Source organism: Diplotaxodon limnothrissa, linkage group LG11 (assembly GCF_057381915.1).
Source record: "Diplotaxodon limnothrissa isolate DT_005_m linkage group LG11, D_limnothrissa_male_GT1.1, whole genome shotgun sequence".
Classification (NCBI taxonomy): Eukaryota; Metazoa; Chordata; class Actinopteri; order Cichliformes; family Cichlidae; genus Diplotaxodon; species Diplotaxodon limnothrissa.
This window is the reverse complement of record NC_140606.1, coordinates 1,807,779-1,826,414: the sequence shown is the minus strand read 5'-3', so window position 1 is coordinate 1,826,414 and position 18,636 is coordinate 1,807,779. Positions and strand designations below refer to the sequence as shown.

Genomic DNA, 18,636 nt, shown 5'->3' with positions numbered 1-18,636 from the left:
ATGACTGACTCTGAATTACTTTATGGTAAGTAACACACTATTGGCAAGACCCAGTGTGAAAGAATTCCTTGCTCAAGTTTTTATTTCATCATCAAGTGACGACCTTTGACCTTACATCAGGTTGTATTGAATGCTGTCAGAGAAAATCTCATGTCCTCTTTCTGCAGCTGACTACAGTGTTTAAAACAGAAGCCGTGCAGATCTGAGTCTATGTGACAGCATGGATGATCAATCATTTTGACTTTTTGTCTTTAACTTTAGTATAACCAGGACGATCACCTCACCTCGTCACCATCCGTCAGCTGATGATCCCACCATGGTTTCTCTGTAGTCTTTAATAGATGTCCACACCCAAAGAGCTGGGAAAAGCACTGCAGACACCCATCTGACTGAGAGGGACAGCTACATCAAATGGTAAACATTTTGAATATGTACGGAGAGAAGCAATGAGAAAAACTGAGAAACTGGTTACTCAGAACAGTCTTCATCTTTCAGCTGCTCCTTTAAGGGGTTGCCGTATTGGATCACCTGCCTCCATCTAACTCCATCATTAGCATCATCTAGCATCCGTCACATATGCCCTCTGTATGTCCCATTACATTCAAAAACTCTTCTGAGGTCTTCCTCTTTTCCTTCCACCTGGTAGCTTCAACATCCTTTGTGTAATATGTCCACTTGTGGACTTTCCTTGTTGCCATCCTTCTGTCACCAATCACCAAAAAACACTCATCTCCATACAAACTGTATGCCAAAGTATCCTTGGGCAAGAGACTAAACCCGTGCTGCTCCCAATGCATTCATTGTAGTGTGAATGTGTAAGTAAATGCTGTGAATGAGACCTTGAATAAAATACTTGGGGTCAAGTACACCAGAAATGTACTATATAGGAACCTTGTCATACACACAGTTCTTGTCTAAAGAGACAGTGCAACACCTTCAGTCTTCATCAACACTGTCAAAGGAAACGTCACATATGGAGTGAAACCACGTAGCTGCTCAGTGATCACCTCTGTGTTTGATAACACTTAACCAAAGATTCCAAATTCTGATCCATCAGTCCATAAGACCTTCTTCCAGTCTGCAGTAGTCCAGTGGTGGAGTTTATGGCCCAGCCAAGCCTCTTTGTCTTATTGTGATGTTGCTGCAGCTCGTCCTGTCAAACCTGCAGCAGGAAGTCTTCTCTTCACAGCTGAAACTGAGACTTCTCACTACAACCACGATTAAGCTGCTTGTAGCTGTTGTCCTGTGAGCCGCCATCACACTGTAACTGATACAGTCGTGTCTTTGGGTCTGCAGACCCCCTCCTGTCACAGTTTGTTTCTGAGCCTTTGGATGATGAAGGAAACTGGACTCACTCTTTGCAGTTTCTCTGTAGGACAAACCTACATTTGAAGTGTTATGATGGTCTGTCTCTCTTCCATTGTTAATCGTCTTGTTGTCACCATTTCTGTACCAACACGCTACTTTCTGCAGTACAATAATGTTCAACTGATGCTCACGAGGGTCTGGTACCACAGTGTGCCCAGCACACAGAGGGGCTGTACCTGCAGGAATTAGTAGCACTAACCTGAGTCTCAATTGCTGCAGAGCAGCTTTAAATTGTTAACCCATGTTGTGTTCCCTGAAAAAGACCTTTTTGTATAATTCTGAAATGTACATTATTTTTCACTTTTGGGTATCTTTTATTTTAACCTGGCAGTTCACCACTTGTTTGTTCTATTTCAAGATATTTAGTGGACTTAAACTTGAATTGCAATAAATAACTGGAAAAATTGGGCTGTTCAAAACTTTTTAATCAGTAGTGTGTGTGTGTGTGTGTGTGTGTGTGTGTGTGTGTGTGTGTGTGTATATGCAGAAAGGCTCCGGCCCAGGACCTTATCCATTGAAGCAACAATGCTAACCACTGCTACACATCTTAGACTCACTTCTAAATTAAATTATTTGAAGGAAAACTGATGTAAGAAACTGCTAAACATGCCCAACTTTCCCACAGTGTTACAGCCATCAAATTCAAATTTGGAGTTGGTCAGTCCAACTACTAAAATCTTACTTTGGTCACGTAAAGAACTGCTCACCTGATTTATTGTCACAGAATGTTTTTACTGCACATCGGAAAATATTCTAGTTTTTCTGGAAATGCGGTCACGTGTAATAGAGTATAGTTACTTCAACCTCAGCAAAGCAAGACTTTTATTCTCTGGCCATACCTGACAGTTTAGTGCCTTCAACTGGGCAGAAACTTGCTGATACTGGGATGAGCTTAAAGACAAAGCCCCAGAGGGAACACACATTTTTATCAGACTTAATCGAGGCAGTTGAAATAAACACCAACTGTTGAGTGTTTTTAAACAATTTCCTCTCCTTTCATTCGGAGTTTTGTAAAATAAAAAAAAGCAGACATGTCCTTAATGGCCAGAAGACGGCGTCCAGGACAAGAGCAGCATGTTCCTCTGATCATGCTTGAAGCCTTTGATTCCACCGTCCTGCTCTGCCTTTAGTCTTCATCACTACCCATCTCTATAGGGTCAAAATCTGGGTCATCTTCATCCAAATCCAAGTCCTCAATGTCCTGGAATAGTGACTCGTCCACTTCAACGTTGTTTCCAGCTGCATAAGAAGAAAGCCACGGGGTTAGAAGAAACTTCACAGGAAAAAGATTATTCCTACTAAATGCTGTTCTCTGACTGGGAGTTGTTGACTGAGCCAACAGATCCAGATGATCTGTGACTCTGACACAGCAAATCAGATCTTAGAAAGTCACGTTTTTTTCTCTCTTTCACGTGTCTGCCTGCTGCCAATCCCGTTTCTCCCGAGCTACACAAACACAATTCCATCCATTTTCTGCCACTTATCCAGGTTCGGGTCACCGGGGTCTGAAGCCCACACTTCCATCACCCTGGCTCTTCAGCTCATCTGGGCAGACAATGAGTTGTTCTCAAGCCAACCAAGACATATAATCTGTCCAGCAAGTCCTGGGTCTGTATGAGTGCACCCACCAAGTAGGACACGCCCAGAATACTTCACCCAGGAGGTCGGGGGGGGGGGGGGCGCCTCCTCGTCAGATGCCTGAACCACGTAAACTGACTCCTTTCGCTGTGGCTGGCGGCTCTACTCTCAGCTGAGCTCCTCAGTCTATCGCTAAAGGAGAGGAAGCTTACTTCTGCCACTTGTATCTGCAAATTTGTCGTCTTGGTCACTAGGCTGAGCTCATGAGCACAGGTGAGGGCAGGAAGGAAGATCGCAGTAAATCAACAACTTTGCTTTTAAGCTCTCCTCACCAAAACAAGATGATACGAAGTCCGTGGCTCAATCCTTCTGACAATCTCACATTCCACTCTGCCCTCACTTGTAAACGAAACCCCGACCTACTAGTAACTCGTCCCTGACACAGAGTTTGACTCCACCCTTTCAAGCTGAGAAGGTCTCGGAAACGGAGGTGCCGATTTTGAATCCAACTGCTTCACACTCAGCAGCAAACTGCTCCAGTGAAAGCTGGAGGTCACCACCTGATGAAGCCAACAGAACCACAACATTCGCAAAAAGCACAGCTGAAACCCTGATGCCACCAAAACAGAGACCCTCCACTACCTGCTACACCTGGATACTAGGGGTGCAACGATATTCGTATCGATATTGAACCGTTCGATACAGTGCTTTCGGTTCGGTACGCATATGTATGAACAATACAACATTTGTAATTTATTTTATCAACTTTCCTTCTGACGATGCTGTCTGTGTTGAGCGCTCAGTGAATCTGCGTTCGACTACTCCGCCTAGGCTCGACAGTGCAGCCTAGGCGGAGTAGTCGAACGCAGATTCACTGAGCGCTCAACACAGACAGCATCATCAGAAGGAAGAGCGCAGGGCAAGCTAGCGAGACAGAAGTTAAGCTCTCCTTGCAACATGAACCTCCCCCACCCTCATTCAGATCTGGCGTTTGGAATTATTTTGGTTTTCATGTGACGTATGACCCTGAAGGTAAGCGAGTCATGGACTAAAGTAAAACAGTATGTTGGATGTGCCATGCAATGCTCAATTACATGGGTGGGAACTAGTGTGTTAGCGCAGTTAGCTCGTTAACGTGTTGGCCGTCTAGCCCCATGCACGGAGCGATCGGCGGTAGCTCGTTAACGGAGATTTGCCGTGTTGTGGCGTTAAGGTCATTTCAACGAGATTAACCTGAAAGCACTAGTGGGAACACAACGAATATGACTGCACATTTACGCTGACATCATCCTAGTGCAAAGACAAAAACAACAAGCATGCTACTAACTTTAGCCGAGTCATTTAGACAGCTGTTAGCACATGATTCTCCTTATGCTGCTGAGAATATAGCCCAGAAGAAGCGGATAGTATAGCTTTTATTTTGGAAAGAGCCATTTCTCTGTAATAAACTCTCTTTTCCAAAGATGAGTGATTCCTCAATCAGATACAGGGCTCGCAATATCGCTAGCCCGACGTCCCGGGGCTAGCGATCTTTTCAGTCGGGCTACCAAAATCTATCTCTTCCCTGCCCGTCGGGCTATTGTAGGAAAAATATATGTCAATGCTTTTGCATTCTTTCAGAAATGTAGCTGGGTAATTATGTCATTGGCATCGATGAGCCACTGTCAATATGTGACATATTGAAGTCGCGTTTGAATTTGCGCTTGTTTTTTTGCTTTCACTTTGCAATGACAGCACTGATCTGTGAGTGATGATAATTTGTGCACCAATTCCTCTGACATCGTCTTATTAATCGTTAGCTTACTATGCAAACATGACAAGTGAAATCTCCCGCAGCAAGCTTAAACATGTGAGAGGTTGATCGCGCAGAGAATCGCTGAGCTTATGTGAGTCCGTGTGTAAAAGCAGCAGGATTTATATTTGACTACGATGACCTGGATGACTGAGAACCTTCACAGACAGATATATATTTTAGTTCTGCTGAGCCAAATAAGACAGGTCAGGGTGAAGAAGTGACAGCCAAAGAAAAGCTTACCACAAAACGGAGAAGTTATGACAAATCAGACTATAAGGCAAAAAGAAAGTGCAGCTTTATGGTTTCATGGACAAAATAATTTCTGTGGCTGCAATATGACGAGCTAAATAACCAGGGCTGCACATAAGTGGTCCGCAGGTGCGCATTCGCTGTCAAAATAAAAAACACGCACAAGGGTTAGGGTTAAATTTAAAAACTGTACTTTTGAGTTAAAATATATATTTATAATTTTAATAAATGACAAATTAAAAAGGCATGAACATTTTTTTTGTATCGAAAAAATATCGAACCGTGACACCAAAGTATCGAACCGAACCGAACCGTGAATTTTGTGTATCGTTGCACCCCTACTGGATGCCGTCCATAACAGAATCTGTGACAAAGGGCAGCATCCACCAGAAACTGCCGACCACATGGCCGTCGCTACACGTACCTAACGCCCTGTAATGACAGACAAGACACCTCATACTCCCGAAGGATAAACCTGTCAGCTGACACCGCTGGGATCTACAGCAATGACATCGGAATGTCATTTGGACTGGAGAAACGTACTCGGATGGTAACAAAGAAATGTTGGTCGGGAATTGCAGATACTGAGTACAGCTATAAGTATCTTTTAATCCCACGAGAAAATGGAAGCCGTAAAGAGGAACCTCGGAAAACTGCAACCACCAAATACCCGCAGAGAATAAGGCGAGCCCCGAGGATCGGCTGAACGGGAAGAACGAGATCCGAGCAATCAACACTGCTGGGATAATAGGATGGCCAAAGGAAAAGGTGGAAGCCACTGAGACCGAGGCAAGAAAGCGAGGGTTTCACCCCAGACACGGCACACTGAGAGGAAGGAAGGAGGTCGAAACCACCATCCCGAATGAAACAAGGATCCATCAGCCCATCACAAAGATGGCCACGACTGATCACGTGCCTACTGATTACCTGCAAACACAGATGTCCACACAAGTGTTATGTTTAGATTCCACTGTCCTATAAATGACTTTAGTCCTCACAACAAAAAGAAGCACAACACTCAGAAACAGTCCTTACCATCTTCAAGGAACTGAATGTCAGATGTGTCCAGGTTGTGGTCTCTCTCAAACAGCTGTTTACCTGGTGACAGATGCACAGTCTTCAGTCAGGACACGTACATCATCATCTTTACAGTTTTTGGTGTCTTTGAGTAACACCGTGTACCTGTCAGTTTGGGTTTTCCTGCCTGCTCCTCCTCTTTCTGTCTTTTTCTCCTCAGTTCAGCCATTTCCAGCTCAAACTTGGCTTTCCATGCCAGGAAGTTTTCAATGGTTACCACTGTTCCCTGGAAAGCCACCTGTTGAAAGCAACTACTGTTATAATAAAATAAAACCTTGGCTGCAGAGAGTGAATGGTCATGAATCCCGTCTGGGTTCTACCTTCTCTGCTTCCTGGGCCTCTCTCTCTTTCCTCCGCTTTTCCTCTTCTTGCCTATTTTTCATCACATCAACAATTGTATTAAGTTTCTCTTGAACAGCTGTAACCAGGGTGAAGATCATCACCATGCCCAAGTTTTCTTCTGCCTGCACAGTGAACACAAACATACAAAGCCACATTTCACCAACTGTCCAAGAACAGTTCAACACTTTTGGTTCAATTCTTTTTCTTTTTGCAATAAGGCGATGGAGAGACGTCTGACGTCACCTACATTTTGATTGTTATTATTGCTGTGTAGTTTAAGGGGCTTGGAAAGCAAGCTTCTGTAAGGTTCTTGGAGATGTTTCACCTGTGAAGCTTCTTCAGTTCACATAAAAAATACAAAATTGAAAGTAAATTTTCTCATTAAGTGCATCCTCCCGCTGCTGCGTTGTCACATGGATATCTATGTTTGGACACAGCTTCTCATTCAATGTTTTTTCTTTATTTTTAGCACTTTGGACATTGTAGGTACAACATGAAGACATCACATGGTGATGGAGTGCTGCACCGTGACCTGCCCTCCACAGTCACCTGACCTACACCCAGTGGAGATGGTTTGGGATGAGATGGAGCGCAGAGTGAAGGCAAAGGGCCAACGAGTGCTCAGCATCTGTGGGAACTCCTTCAAGCCTGAAACAGTATTATGGTGTTTCACACTTTTTGTTTACTACATAATTCCACATGTGTTCAATCATAGTTTTGATGCCTTCAGTGAGAATCTACAATGTAAAAAACCATCACACGAGAAGGTGTGTCCAAGCTTCTGACTGCTCGTGTATGGCCAGTATAAAGCATCAATCTGATACTCTGAGTTACACTGATAAAAAGAACACATATATCAATCCTTTTAAACGCTTTGGAAACATTTAAAGTTGTCTCCATCTCGCTACATGTCTGACAGGCATCACTGCACAGTTCAATGAACATACACTGTTATTGTGTTATTAGTATGCACCCATATTTCATTACAATGTTACTGTAGTCGTGCCCATGGACCAGCTGTACGAATGTCTGAAGCTTTAAGATTCGGCAGCATTTCTTCACAGATTCCTCTTAATGAGGTTTGAGCTTCAGCTACATCACAAATGTAGACACGCAACAGTGAAGCTGTCATCCAAGGCACTGGGCTTCCATCCAAGCATCTGGAAAGATCTAGAAGCCACTAATTAGCCCTCAACCAGCACCAGACCCACGACTGCTCAGATAAATCCAATGACAGACCTGCTGTTGTAATAGTGTGAGGATATCTTCTGCGTCACTCTCCTCCAAGTTCTCCTGGGAATAGATTTCCCACAGCGGGGGCTCGTCTGGGTACTTGTCTACATACGTAAACTTTAAAGTTGTTTCCACAGCTGCAAAAAGACAACAGACAGTTCATGTTCCACAACTTTACAAGTGCACAATGAAAAAGTTCTTTTTATTATTTAACTAAAGATAAAACTTTCATTTATTCTTTATTCACTACGTGTAAAGTCAAACAGGTGGATATACGTGTACCCCCCCAGCTTAGTGCCAGCATAGTGGGGTTTTCACTAGTGGACGAGAGGATTGCTTTCATTCTGGTCAAGTAAAGGGTCTTGTTATTCGTGCTCATCAATCAACCATGCAGCCTACCCAGCCTTCCTGGAGGCCCTGAGTGGGGTGCGTTAAAGTGGCCTTTGCTGTGTTACTAAGACCCCACAAGAACAGTTCTGATAACATAACTGATCCTGCGACCATGCAGGGGAACATCCTTAGAAGCAAAGCAGTATCACTGGGACCAGTGTTCCTTCAACTGCTGTCAGACAGTAGTCACAGACGGGCTCAACGGTCATGGATTTCACACCAGAGGTTTTACAATACTGTTCTATTATCATGATCCATTTCAAATGCTAAGTTGCTTTTAAATATATGCTATAAATGTACACATGCATACACACCTGACATAATAACAGCTGCAGTGCTAGCAACACACCGTTTTCCAACCACATTCATCAGTTTACTTACTTTCCCCGTTCTCCCCGGCATCAGACGTGACCGTGATGGTGAAGCTGGTTGGATCTTCTGAGAGCACTGCAAGTACACATTCATTAGTAACATCACTATTACCATGATTTCATAAGTGGCTGGGTAACTAAGGCATATTTCACGATTTTACCAACCAGAAATAATAAAGATTTGGATACAAAGACTTCAGGCAAGCTTTGCTTTTCCCAACAGCTACCGCGTGCTAATAGAAATAGTATTAGTATTTTAACATTTGACATTAATATGAGCATCCTTTCACAAACACAAGAACACCAGCAAGCTAATCCCAAAAAGTTGATGCTCCTCATTTGGACGTTTTCAGCAGGAGAAACGCTTCATGCAGGGGACTTCTTCAGTCTCAGCTGACTGCAGGTTTCCAACCTTATAAACAGAACATTTGTACAACGACTGAAACCAGCACAGCTGATTAACAACGGGCTGGGAGGTCAGTTCTGCAAATTCTCATGACCATTGATCAACAACCATTGGTGAGTGTCATTCACAGAGAGTTGGGGGATGGCTGCAATCACAGCATTGTAAGATGCACACAGGTGTACCCTTAGGTCCCCTCCTCGTTTCAGAGATGGTCTTTCCCTTTTCACGTGAAAGGTTTCAGTCATTGTACAAATGTTCTGTTTATAAGGTTGGAAACCTGCAGTCAGCTGAGACTGAAGAAGTCCCCTGGATGAAACGTTTCTCCCGCTGAAAACGTCCAGATGAACAGAATCAACCTTCTGGGATTTCCTTACCTGGATCACTGAGCATGCATCAAGACCAGCAAGCTAAGTAACGTGTACTTGCTAGCTATGAGCTAGCTACTACTTTCGTGCTACAATCCTACTTAACGTTACGTGCCATTCAGACCTGTAAAGGAGTCTGGGTAGATGGACTCTATGGCTTCGAGTTCATTCCGCTGCTCTTCGGCGTAGTCTGTCATGTTTGTGAAGCTGCAGGTTATCTGGAAGTTCGTAAAATCATCACCAATGCGTTCGCTGTGTGCTGCGTACTCAGCTGAAACAGTCGATCGCCGATCTCGACGATCCGCCTCTTCTTCTTCTTCTTTTCGGGTTTAGCGGGGGTCGCAAACCAGCTTTGAACGTACATTACCGCCACCTCCTGGACTTGTGTAGATCACACGCTCCACACAAGAAAAAGAGAAAAACTTGCGTCCGTGTGATTTTTCTTTATGAATGAGTGGAAAAAAAAAACAATCGGGAAATGGTCGTTTACCAATTATCATTTGGAGGAAAACAAATAAACAATAAATAAATAGATAAGGGAAAGGAACCGTTTTACTAACAGGGGGCGTATCGAAAGTGTTTGTCTGAGTGGGGGAATGAGTCGAGTTGTACAAAGGACTTTGAGATATAAGAACCAGTCAAATTACCAAATCTTATTTCGCACTTTTGTTGGTATTTATTTAGTTTCTCCTCTTGTACAGGTGTGAATGCCAAGATTAGGTCTCTTTTTTAAGAGTCACTTGTCTCCATTCCTCCTTCCATTTCTTTCTGGTCTATTTTTTTAGGACATTGACTGGAAGAAAGTTTGGCGTTTGCCAAAAAAAATTCCTCCTTACTAAGTGAAGTAAATTTCATTTAAGCTAATTCATAGATTCTACCCTGTTAAATGCTTCCCTCAGAAATGTAAGAGGGATGTAGACACTCTTTGCTCCTTCTGTAAGATCGCCCCAGAGTCCTGCTCACATCTATTCTGGTCTTGTACCTCTACGTAGATTTTGTGGTTTCATCTCTAAGAACATCTTATCAAATTTTGTGCTTTTTTACCAAAATGTGTTATTTGGTTACACTGACTTAGTAGGAAAGACTCGAATGCTTTTTACCTCATTAATCTGATTTTACTCCTCGCCAAAGACCATAAAAGTTCTCAAGCAATGAACCTCACTTTCTCACTTTTAGGAAAGAAATTGAACTCTGTGAATACAATTTGCTCCTCTCACAACAAAAAAGCTTTTAAAACCGTAAATATCTGTAATGTAATAATGTAATGATTGTGTGTTTAATGTCCCCGTTTAATGATTCAATGTCATTGTATCTCTCGCTTGTTTTTCTTTTCTTTTTTATTCCTTTTTCTTATTTTCCCCTTTTAATTTTGATATGCATCTTACCTGTTTAATTTGGCGCACTCTTCCATTGTATCATAATTTTGCAGTACATTGTCTCCTCCGTGTTTTATATTTGTTGTTACTGTTCCTCTTGAAATAAAGATGGAGAGAAAAAAGTCTGAACTGGGACACAGCCGGAGCTACACTTTCTACCGGGTTAACTTTGGCACAGCACGGAACCCTGTTCCAGATCCTTCCGGCCCGCTTCAACCTCTAATGGCCCGAATAAGCCATTTCATTACCATTGCAGACAGAACAAACGTCGCTGTGTTTATTTCTCTGGGTTTTATTGGCGAGTACACGAAGAAGCTTTTTCCTCATACGTGTAGAACAAATCGGAATTCCTGGACGGAACCTTTGACGGGCGGTTAGTTGTACTCTACGGAAACGACGTAGTGTAACACACAATGTCTCTGGTGGAAGCACACGCGTTGGACTCCGGTGAGTTTTGTAATTCACGTTTTTATTATTGCTGCTAATTGTAGCCGCACGGCCTCGAAGATTCTTACAACAACAGCACTAAAGGCGGTCTCTGCTGTTATTGTTAACACAGCAGCAGAGACATGAATGGTCTGCTGTGGTTACAGGATGGATTTAAAGTCCGTCTGTTCACCTGGTAGAAAATGAGCGAAACTTTTCTCCTGTAACCTGCTCTTTGAATGCGAGCGTTTACATCGTACTAAGTGTAAATAGTGTAACAAATCACGCGTGAATCGCACACGAACACCGCATTTGCGTCGGTATTCAGACAACAACGATCAACAGGGGCGTCGCTAGCATCACTGAGGACTTGGCCCAGCCCTGAAATCTTTTGGATTCCTGCTTGAGAAGAACATTAATTTGAGTCCTTCTTGTTTGTTACAGTTTTATTTGCCAGTACAGAGTTTTTACCAGCCTCGGAGCTTTTATTGCACCACGATTGCTGCGTTTGAACTGTATGCCCTCTTTCTGATGCTCACCTCTTCTTCGTCTTTCCTGCTGTTGTGGTGTCCCTCATTTTGCATCTCTTCTCCTTTGCTCGCTCCTCCTGTTCTCTTTCCTGACCTGGTTATGAAAAGAATGCAGTCAGCATGTGCCGATCAAACGCCACCACCATCTAGTTTGATGGGATTATTAAGGCATCAACTTATTTTATACACACTGACTCAACCTCAAATATCAGACTGCAGAAAAGCAAAATGACTCATGCACTCTGCCAAGACACAAGAGCTAAACAGCAAACAAAGTCAGTGGTGAATGTGAGCTATAGGCCAACATTTAGTTCAGCTGCAGAGGTAGACTGCACACAGTGACGTCTGTCTTCAGTCACAGCACTTCCTCTTTTGTCATTTTATGTTTTCTTCTTCATTTTGCAGGATTTCATTTTTCACTCTGTTAAAATCTACATCTGATTTATTTCAAGCTTTTCTGTGAAGTATCTTCAAATGTCCAATAGCTTTCTTTGATCCTCGGTAAACATGCAACATAAAAAGATCGTAGCGGTCACTCTGCTGTGTTACGGCACAAACGTGCATATTTGTGAGGAGCACAGGAGTCAAACGTGCACGAGTAAACAGAGAAATTACACCAAATGAACTCAAGTCAAGGCTTAATTTTTCAGTTCATGAAATTTAAAACATCCCCTGCGTTTCCATGGTTACTCACTGTCATGTGTAAACCATCCCTGCAGGATGACATCACCCTGAGCTGCTGTGGGATTTCACAGCGTCTCAGAGTTCCTCCTGATGTTCTTATAAACGCTGTTGTAACGCTTATGCTGGAGTCCCACGCATCGTTAAACCCCGTTGGTCAGACCAATCAGGTGCTCGTACGAGGTTGGACCTATTGAGGGATGCTCAGCTGTAATTGGTTCACACAGATATGTGACTGTTTCAGGTGTGACTTTAATAAACAATTCTTTAAAGATCCAGAGCTAATCACAAACCATCTGTGGCTCGAGCCCCGACACACCTGTGGAGCACAGCAACAGCTTCCAGCAGCTGAAAGGTCATTATTTGTTTATTATTGTTTATCCAACTTGAATTTTCCAAGTGATGCAGTAGTTGGACTTTTGCCTTTTAAAGTGAACTCATGGTTTGTAGAGTGTTACCTGTGCTGCTGCTCTAAGCTGTCACAGTAGTTGTGGATTAGTCATGTTAATTTTTGTGCTTTCATGAAGTGTTTGTAGTTTGATCGTTACAGACTCTTAGAATAATAATAATACTGTTCATCAAACCATGAGCCTCGCTGTGCTTCTCTCTTGAACTATGCTGGCTGCTCTCATGTAGACTCTGATTGTTAGTCACTGAATGTTCTATCAGTTGTTCCATTAATTAATCGAGAAATCAGGTAAGAAATACTTTTGTGTTACTATGATCAATAATATATATTCCAAAGGGGGGAAAAGTGCAGGTCTTCAAAATGAACTGTTTAAAACATCTGTCCAAAAAACAAAAACCCCAAACCCTGAGCCTGCAGTGATATAATGACATTATTTAAAGAAAATATTCATTAATGGGAAAATAAAATCATCTCAAATACAGTAATGTTAAATAAAATAAAGTTCATCCTTCTGAGAACTGAGGAAAAATAAAGAGAGCTCAAAGTCCAGGATGTCCTCGATGTCGTCCATCAGGACTTGTTAGGATCGCTCGAATGAGCCAAAAGATACAGACCACAAATCAGACGTCCGTTACAGAGGACGTAAGTGAATCAGAATCAGAATCAGAATCAGAAAGGGTTTTATTGCCAAATGTTGAGCAGGTTTACAACATTAGGAAATTGCTGCGGTGCTTCAGTGCAAACATACTGTCATAAATAGCACTTAAATAGACATGAAAAAATAAAAGTAAGAATAAGAATTAAAAGTGCTAAGTAGAAAGATATGTGCATGAGTGCAGGTGGTGATCAGTGCCAACATGGAATGATGCAGTGACACAGCGTAGGGTCATGTGTTAGTGGTGGGAACAGTCGTACGTTTATTGTTCATGTGTCCAACAGCAGAGGGGAAGAAACTGTTCTTATGGCGAGAGGTTCTGGTGGCGAGAGGTTCTGGTGCGAATGGACCGGAGCCTCCTGCCTGAGGGGAGCAGGTCAAACAGACTGTGTCCAGGGTGAGAAGGGTCAGCTGAGATCCGAGCTGCACGCCGCAGTGTCCTGGAGGTGTACAGGTCCTGCAGAGATGGGAGTCTGCAGCCAATCACCTTCTCAGCAGAGCGCACAACACGCTGCAGTCTCTGTTTGTCCCTGATAGTGGCTCCAGCGTACCACACGGTGATGGAGGAGGTGAGGATGGACTCGATGATTGCAGTGTAGAACTGCATCATCGTCCGTGTTGGCAGGTTGAATTTCTTCAGCTGCCTCAGGAAGTACATCCTCTGCTGGGCTTTCTTGATGACGGAGGTGATGGTGGGCTCCCACTTCAGGTCCTGGGTGATGGTGGTACCCAGGAAGCGGAATGAGTCCACAGAGGTGATGGGGGTGTCAGTCAGGATGATGGGGGGGAGTGGGGCTGTGTGCTTCCTGAAGTCCACAATAATCTCCACTGTCTTCTGGGCAGTGGAGACGTACAGGAGGACGTATGTTCATGTGCAAGTGAATGGATGAGTTTGTATCTGTGAGCCTTTAAAGGCGTATATGGTGAAAACAAGCACGTCAGCATCCTGAAGTCTGCCCTACAGCTGTGATGTTGTAGCCCAGCGGTCTCCAACCTTTTTTGTGCCACGGACCGGTTTATGCCCGACAATATTTTCACAGACCGGCCTTTAAGGTGTCGCGGATAAATACAACAAAATAAAACCAGTACCGGTACAGAAAAAAGAAGATTTATTCATAACACACATGAAAGACCCAGGAAAACCAAGTTAATGATAAAAACGATAACAAAATCACGCTGAAAACCGATAAAAACACTGAAAACACCTGAGCCTCAACTCTCACGGACCGGTACCGGTCCGAGTCCCGGGGGCTGGGGACCGCTGCTGTAGTGCTTAGTCATTCATTAACTTTCATTAAACAGCTGTACTGGTGCATTTCTGTTGGTCTGGGGGTAAAGAGCTTTTATTTTTATATATTGAAATATTAATCTCATTTATTTAGCGAATTTAAAGTGAAAACATATAATGTGACAGAGGTGCTGAAATAAAGAGGGTGTAGTTGACCCCCTGTTAGACTCCCCCTGTTGTTCCAGGATCACTGTGATTGAAACGCTGCATCAGTTACACGTCTGTAGATTTCTGCTGTGTGGGACAAACACCGTGGATGGCAGCTGTTCCAAACGTAGCTTTTCTTCACTGTGAGTTTATCCGTCAGGTGCTTTGATAGCCGACTCCCTCCGGCTGTTTCCAGCAAAGGTTTAAATATCGATCGCAGTAACGAGCGCCGCCGTTTCTGGATGTTTTGCTTCACCTCTCTGCACTTCTTGGTATCTTTATGTAGACACAGTGTCATCACCACTGCAGCTGTTATGTTGAAAGGTTCTTAGATAGCGTTTCTCTGCACGCGGCACAACTTCCCTCATTCACACATTTATTAGTACAGTTTTTATCGCTAAGCATCCGAATCTCAATAAACTTTACTGAAAATCTTCTTGTGTACAATCAACATTTAAATGTGATTTCAAACGTTTGCATCCAAGAAGTCAAATAAATCAACTTTTCTCCACCGTCTTTACTCCCATCATCACCTGTCTGCATGTGGTAGGACTAATGTCCACACATAAACAGTGTTTATGTGTTTCTGCCAGTTAAGGTCTTCTTGTCGCTGTGGTGGAGTAAACACGTCTGTAACCTTTGGATGAAATCAGACGCTCGGTTCATCAGGACAGGATCAACTTTCTGGGATTGTCGGATATTTTAGCATGAATCAAAATGCTTCTACTGTGTCAGCGAGAGTTTGTAGTTCACTGCATCATTTCTTTGTGTGAATCAGGTGACAGCATGGCTCTTTGGTCTGAAGGCAAGGTTGATTCTGAAGGAGAGAGTGAAGGTGAAAGAGTGAATGATGAAGAGAAAGAAGAGGATGAAAATGAACATAATGAAGATGCCAGCACTGGGTGGGCTGAAGCCATGGCAAAGATCCTCGGGAAGAAAACCACGAGCGGCATCCTGGAGAAGAACAAGGAGCTGGAAAAGATGAAGGCAGCAGAGAGACAGGAGCAGCTCGAGAGGAAGAAACAGGTGAGCGCCGAGTCCCAGGCTCAGGATGATGTGTCCGAGCAGATGTTCATCACTCACCGAGCACAGTTTCCACATTTGTTCATCACTGTCGACAAGAAATGACAACGTTCGACTTATAATAACAAGTTATAATAAGTAGGCGAGTTTATTTTCATGTTTTGGCTCTAAAGACGACCATAAGTATAAACTAGTGATTGAACACAGGAACCAATCAGGAAAGCAGGCAGACCTTAGACACTGTGCTCTGCTCACAATGTTCATCCACATAATAATGTAAAATCAAAACTGCACTGTGACCAGCTGTGTTTGAAAATATATATTCATTCATTTTCTCCTTGTTGTTGAACACTTTCAAAAAAGCAACACGTTTATTTCTAAGCCTTGAAAACCCAAAGATTGTGTGTCCCTAACAGGCTGACGAGAAGAAAGCGTGGGAGCAGATGTGCAGGGAGAAACCTGACATAGTGACGGACCGCGAGACTGAGAAAGCATTACAGAGAATTGCTACAAGGTGACCACTCCGTTTGCTTTGTGTCTTTGTTTGACGTATATGCAACCGAGCATCTGTTCTAATGTGGTCCTCCTTCACTCAGAGGGGTGGTTCAGCTGTTCAACGCTGTCAGGAAACACCAGAAAACTGTGCAGGAAAAGGTGAAGGATGCTGGTGGATCAGACAGGAAGAGGGCAAAGATCCTTTGTTCTGTCTCAAAGAAAGACTTCATCGATGTGCTGAGGAGGGAAGACGGAGGTGTCCGAGCAACGGGCAAGACCGAAAAGGCTGCTGTGAGTTGACAGATGTTTGTTTCGTTCTGTACCTCTGCTGTCAGTGTGTTTATCCTGATGTTTCTGTGTGTGTGCTCGTGCAAAGGTCGCTGCTGTGGAGAAGCCTGCCTGGACTGTTCTCAGAGATGACTTCATGATGGGAGCCACAATGAAAGACTGGGACAAAAGCAGTGACCAGGACGAGCCACAGGAGGGAAACAGTGAGGCAGTGATTCAGATCTGACATCAGCCGTGCACACTGAAAGGCTGAGCTCTGACCGTCTGGGAAAAACCAACAGGAGACCCTGAACTGAAAAGACGAGCTTTAGCGTCAGCACACGCCCGTGCACCCACACGTGCACGCTCACGTGCACCGCTGCGTTGGAGATGTACAGTTTTATATTTGTTGCTGAATAAATTTTGACAGGTGACTGTGAAACATACTGAATGTGGACTGTAGCAGAGAACATGTTAAACTACAAATTTCTTCACAGATTCATTCAAATGCAAAACTGTTTATTTGTTGACACTGGAGAAATGCATCCTTCATGTTAACAGTTTTCTATTCAACAATAAATGTGTGCATGCTGGAGTGTACTACACGCTCACAGGTGGAACAGCCTGTTACATCAGCTGCTTTCAGACTGATTTTAGTACACGAGTCGAGCAGTGGCATCTCAGTGTGGCTACAAGCAGGGGGTGTGGCAACTGCAAAACTAGTCTTGTTATCATCTATCGTCCACCTGGGCCTTACACAGAGCTTCTGTCTGATTTCTCAGACTTTATATCTGATTTAGTTCTGAGCTCAGATAAAATAATTATTGTGGGTGATTTTAACATCCATGTAGATGCTAAAAATGACAGCCTCAACATGGCATTTAATCTGTTATTAGACTCAATTGGCTTCTCTCAAAATGTAAAAGAACCCACCCACCACTTTAATCACACTCTAGATCTTGTGTTAACATATGGCATAGAAACTGAACATTTAACAGTGTTTCTTGAAAACCCTCTCCTGTCTGATCATTTCCTGATAACATTTACTTTTACAATAATTGATTACACAGCGGTGGAGAGTAGACTTTATCACAGTAGATGTCTTTCTGAAAGCGCTGTAACTCAGTTTAAGAATATAATCCACCCACTGTTATCATCTTCAATGCCCTGTACCAACACAGAGCAGAGCAGCTGCCAACAAGGGTCTAAAAAATTATATATTTTAAAATAAAATAATTAAACATACAAACCTGAAATGGGTTTAGCTACATTCTGGAGCGTGTTCCTGGATTGCAGTAGCTAGGGAGCTGATTGGAGACAATAACAGCCAATCAGAAGGTTTGCATCCAAGTCTGTGATTGGTTGGTTTTGTGGCACATTTATAACAGTGTTGCTCGTGCAGGGAGCAGAGATGTTAGTGGGAGGGGCTATATTCTGTGTGTGGATAATCGCAAACACCGAAACACATTTATTGCACGCAGCAATGAATTTTGTTCGCTCAAAATAGTTTTCTCCTCAACACGCAACATTTGTGCTCGCAAATTTATTTATTTTTACGTGCGCTCAGAATAGAGGCACTAAAATAACGCCATAGATCTGAGGTGATTCTGAGGATCACCACGACCTTGCAAGGAATGGATTACGACTAATATGATATATGATGAGATAGTATATTAGTCAGTGTGGTGTTTTGAAATTTGGTTCCAAGGTCAGCTTTGTCCTCGGGCAGTGAAGGTCAAATGCTGAGCCCACCTAGGTACGCATGTCCCCCACGGGACATAATTATTAGAAGCAGCCTACTTCACACCGACCCCCCCTCCCCAAGGGAGAATAAAACAAAACATTTTCTAAAAATGCAATTTAATGAATTATAAAAGAAACTAATATGGAAGCAGTGGTTCCCAAAGTGTGTGTGTGTGTGGTGGGGGGGTATGAATAAAAAAAGGAATGCTTGGACACTGCTAGCACAATGGACGGGGCTCCCACACGAACGCTGCACAACGCTGGTGCCCAGGTACGTCTCCCTGCAGAAGAGTTTCCCCTGCGTCGGGAGCACGTGCTGGGCTGATAATGACACGCTCCCTCTTTCCACCCGAGGCTGCTCCACACTCCTCCACTATCACAATTCCCGCCACCCTCCCTGACCACTCCCCTCCACTTTATGC

At 43.4% G+C, this 18,636-nt stretch overlaps 2 protein-coding genes across 2 annotated transcripts; one reads left to right on the top strand and one right to left on the bottom strand.

Annotated features, from left to right (window-relative positions):
• Nucleotides 1–2,081: 2,081 nt before the first annotated feature.
• On the bottom strand, nucleotides 2,082–9,458 carry rwdd1 (RWD domain containing 1). The gene is made up of 7 exons (XM_085364968.1): nucleotides 9,299–9,458; nucleotides 8,414–8,479; nucleotides 7,649–7,779; nucleotides 6,388–6,531; nucleotides 6,173–6,305; nucleotides 6,026–6,088; nucleotides 2,082–2,607 (listed from the first exon to the last, which is right to left on the bottom strand). The coding sequence occupies exons 1-7, from the start codon at nucleotides 9,369–9,371 to the stop codon at nucleotides 2,495–2,497; spliced, it is 723 nt and encodes a 240-aa protein (XP_085221094.1). The 5' UTR covers nucleotides 9,372–9,458; the 3' UTR covers nucleotides 2,082–2,494.
• Nucleotides 9,459–10,963: 1,505 nt separating this feature from the next.
• Nucleotides 10,964–17,083, top strand: rrp15 (ribosomal RNA processing 15 homolog). The gene is made up of 5 exons (XM_085364966.1): nucleotides 10,964–10,997; nucleotides 15,465–15,712; nucleotides 16,126–16,223; nucleotides 16,306–16,495; nucleotides 16,581–17,083. Exons 1-5 carry the CDS (start codon nucleotides 10,964–10,966, stop codon nucleotides 16,716–16,718), a joined length of 708 nt encoding a protein of 235 aa, XP_085221092.1. The 3' UTR covers nucleotides 16,719–17,083.
• The last annotated feature ends 1,553 nt before the right edge of the window (nucleotides 17,084–18,636 follow it).

What these genes read in the sequence shown, in the direction of transcription:
- rwdd1 (XM_085364968.1), bottom strand. Translation starts at nt 9,371, where the DNA reads ATGACAGACTACGCCGAAGAGCAGCGGAATGAACTCGAAGCCATAGAG. An exon ending in TCACACTATTACAACAGCAG is followed by an intron (nt 6,532 to 7,648) that starts GTCTGTCATTGG and finishes TTCACTGTGCAG; the next exon opens with GCAGAAGAAAACTTGGGCAT. An exon ending in AGGCCCAGGAAGCAGAGAAG is followed by an intron (nt 6,306 to 6,387) that starts GTAGAACCCAGA and finishes TGCTTTCAACAG; the next exon opens with GTGGCTTTCCAGGGAACAGT.
- rrp15 (XM_085364966.1), top strand. Translation starts at nt 10,964, where the DNA reads ATGTCTCTGGTGGAAGCACACGCGTTGGACTCCG. An exon ending in AGCTCGAGAGGAAGAAACAG is followed by an intron (nt 15,713 to 16,125) that starts GTGAGCGCCGAG and finishes TGTCCCTAACAG; the next exon opens with GCTGACGAGAAGAAAGCGTG. An exon ending in TTACAGAGAATTGCTACAAG is followed by an intron (nt 16,224 to 16,305) that starts GTGACCACTCCG and finishes TCCTTCACTCAG; the next exon opens with AGGGGTGGTTCAGCTGTTCA.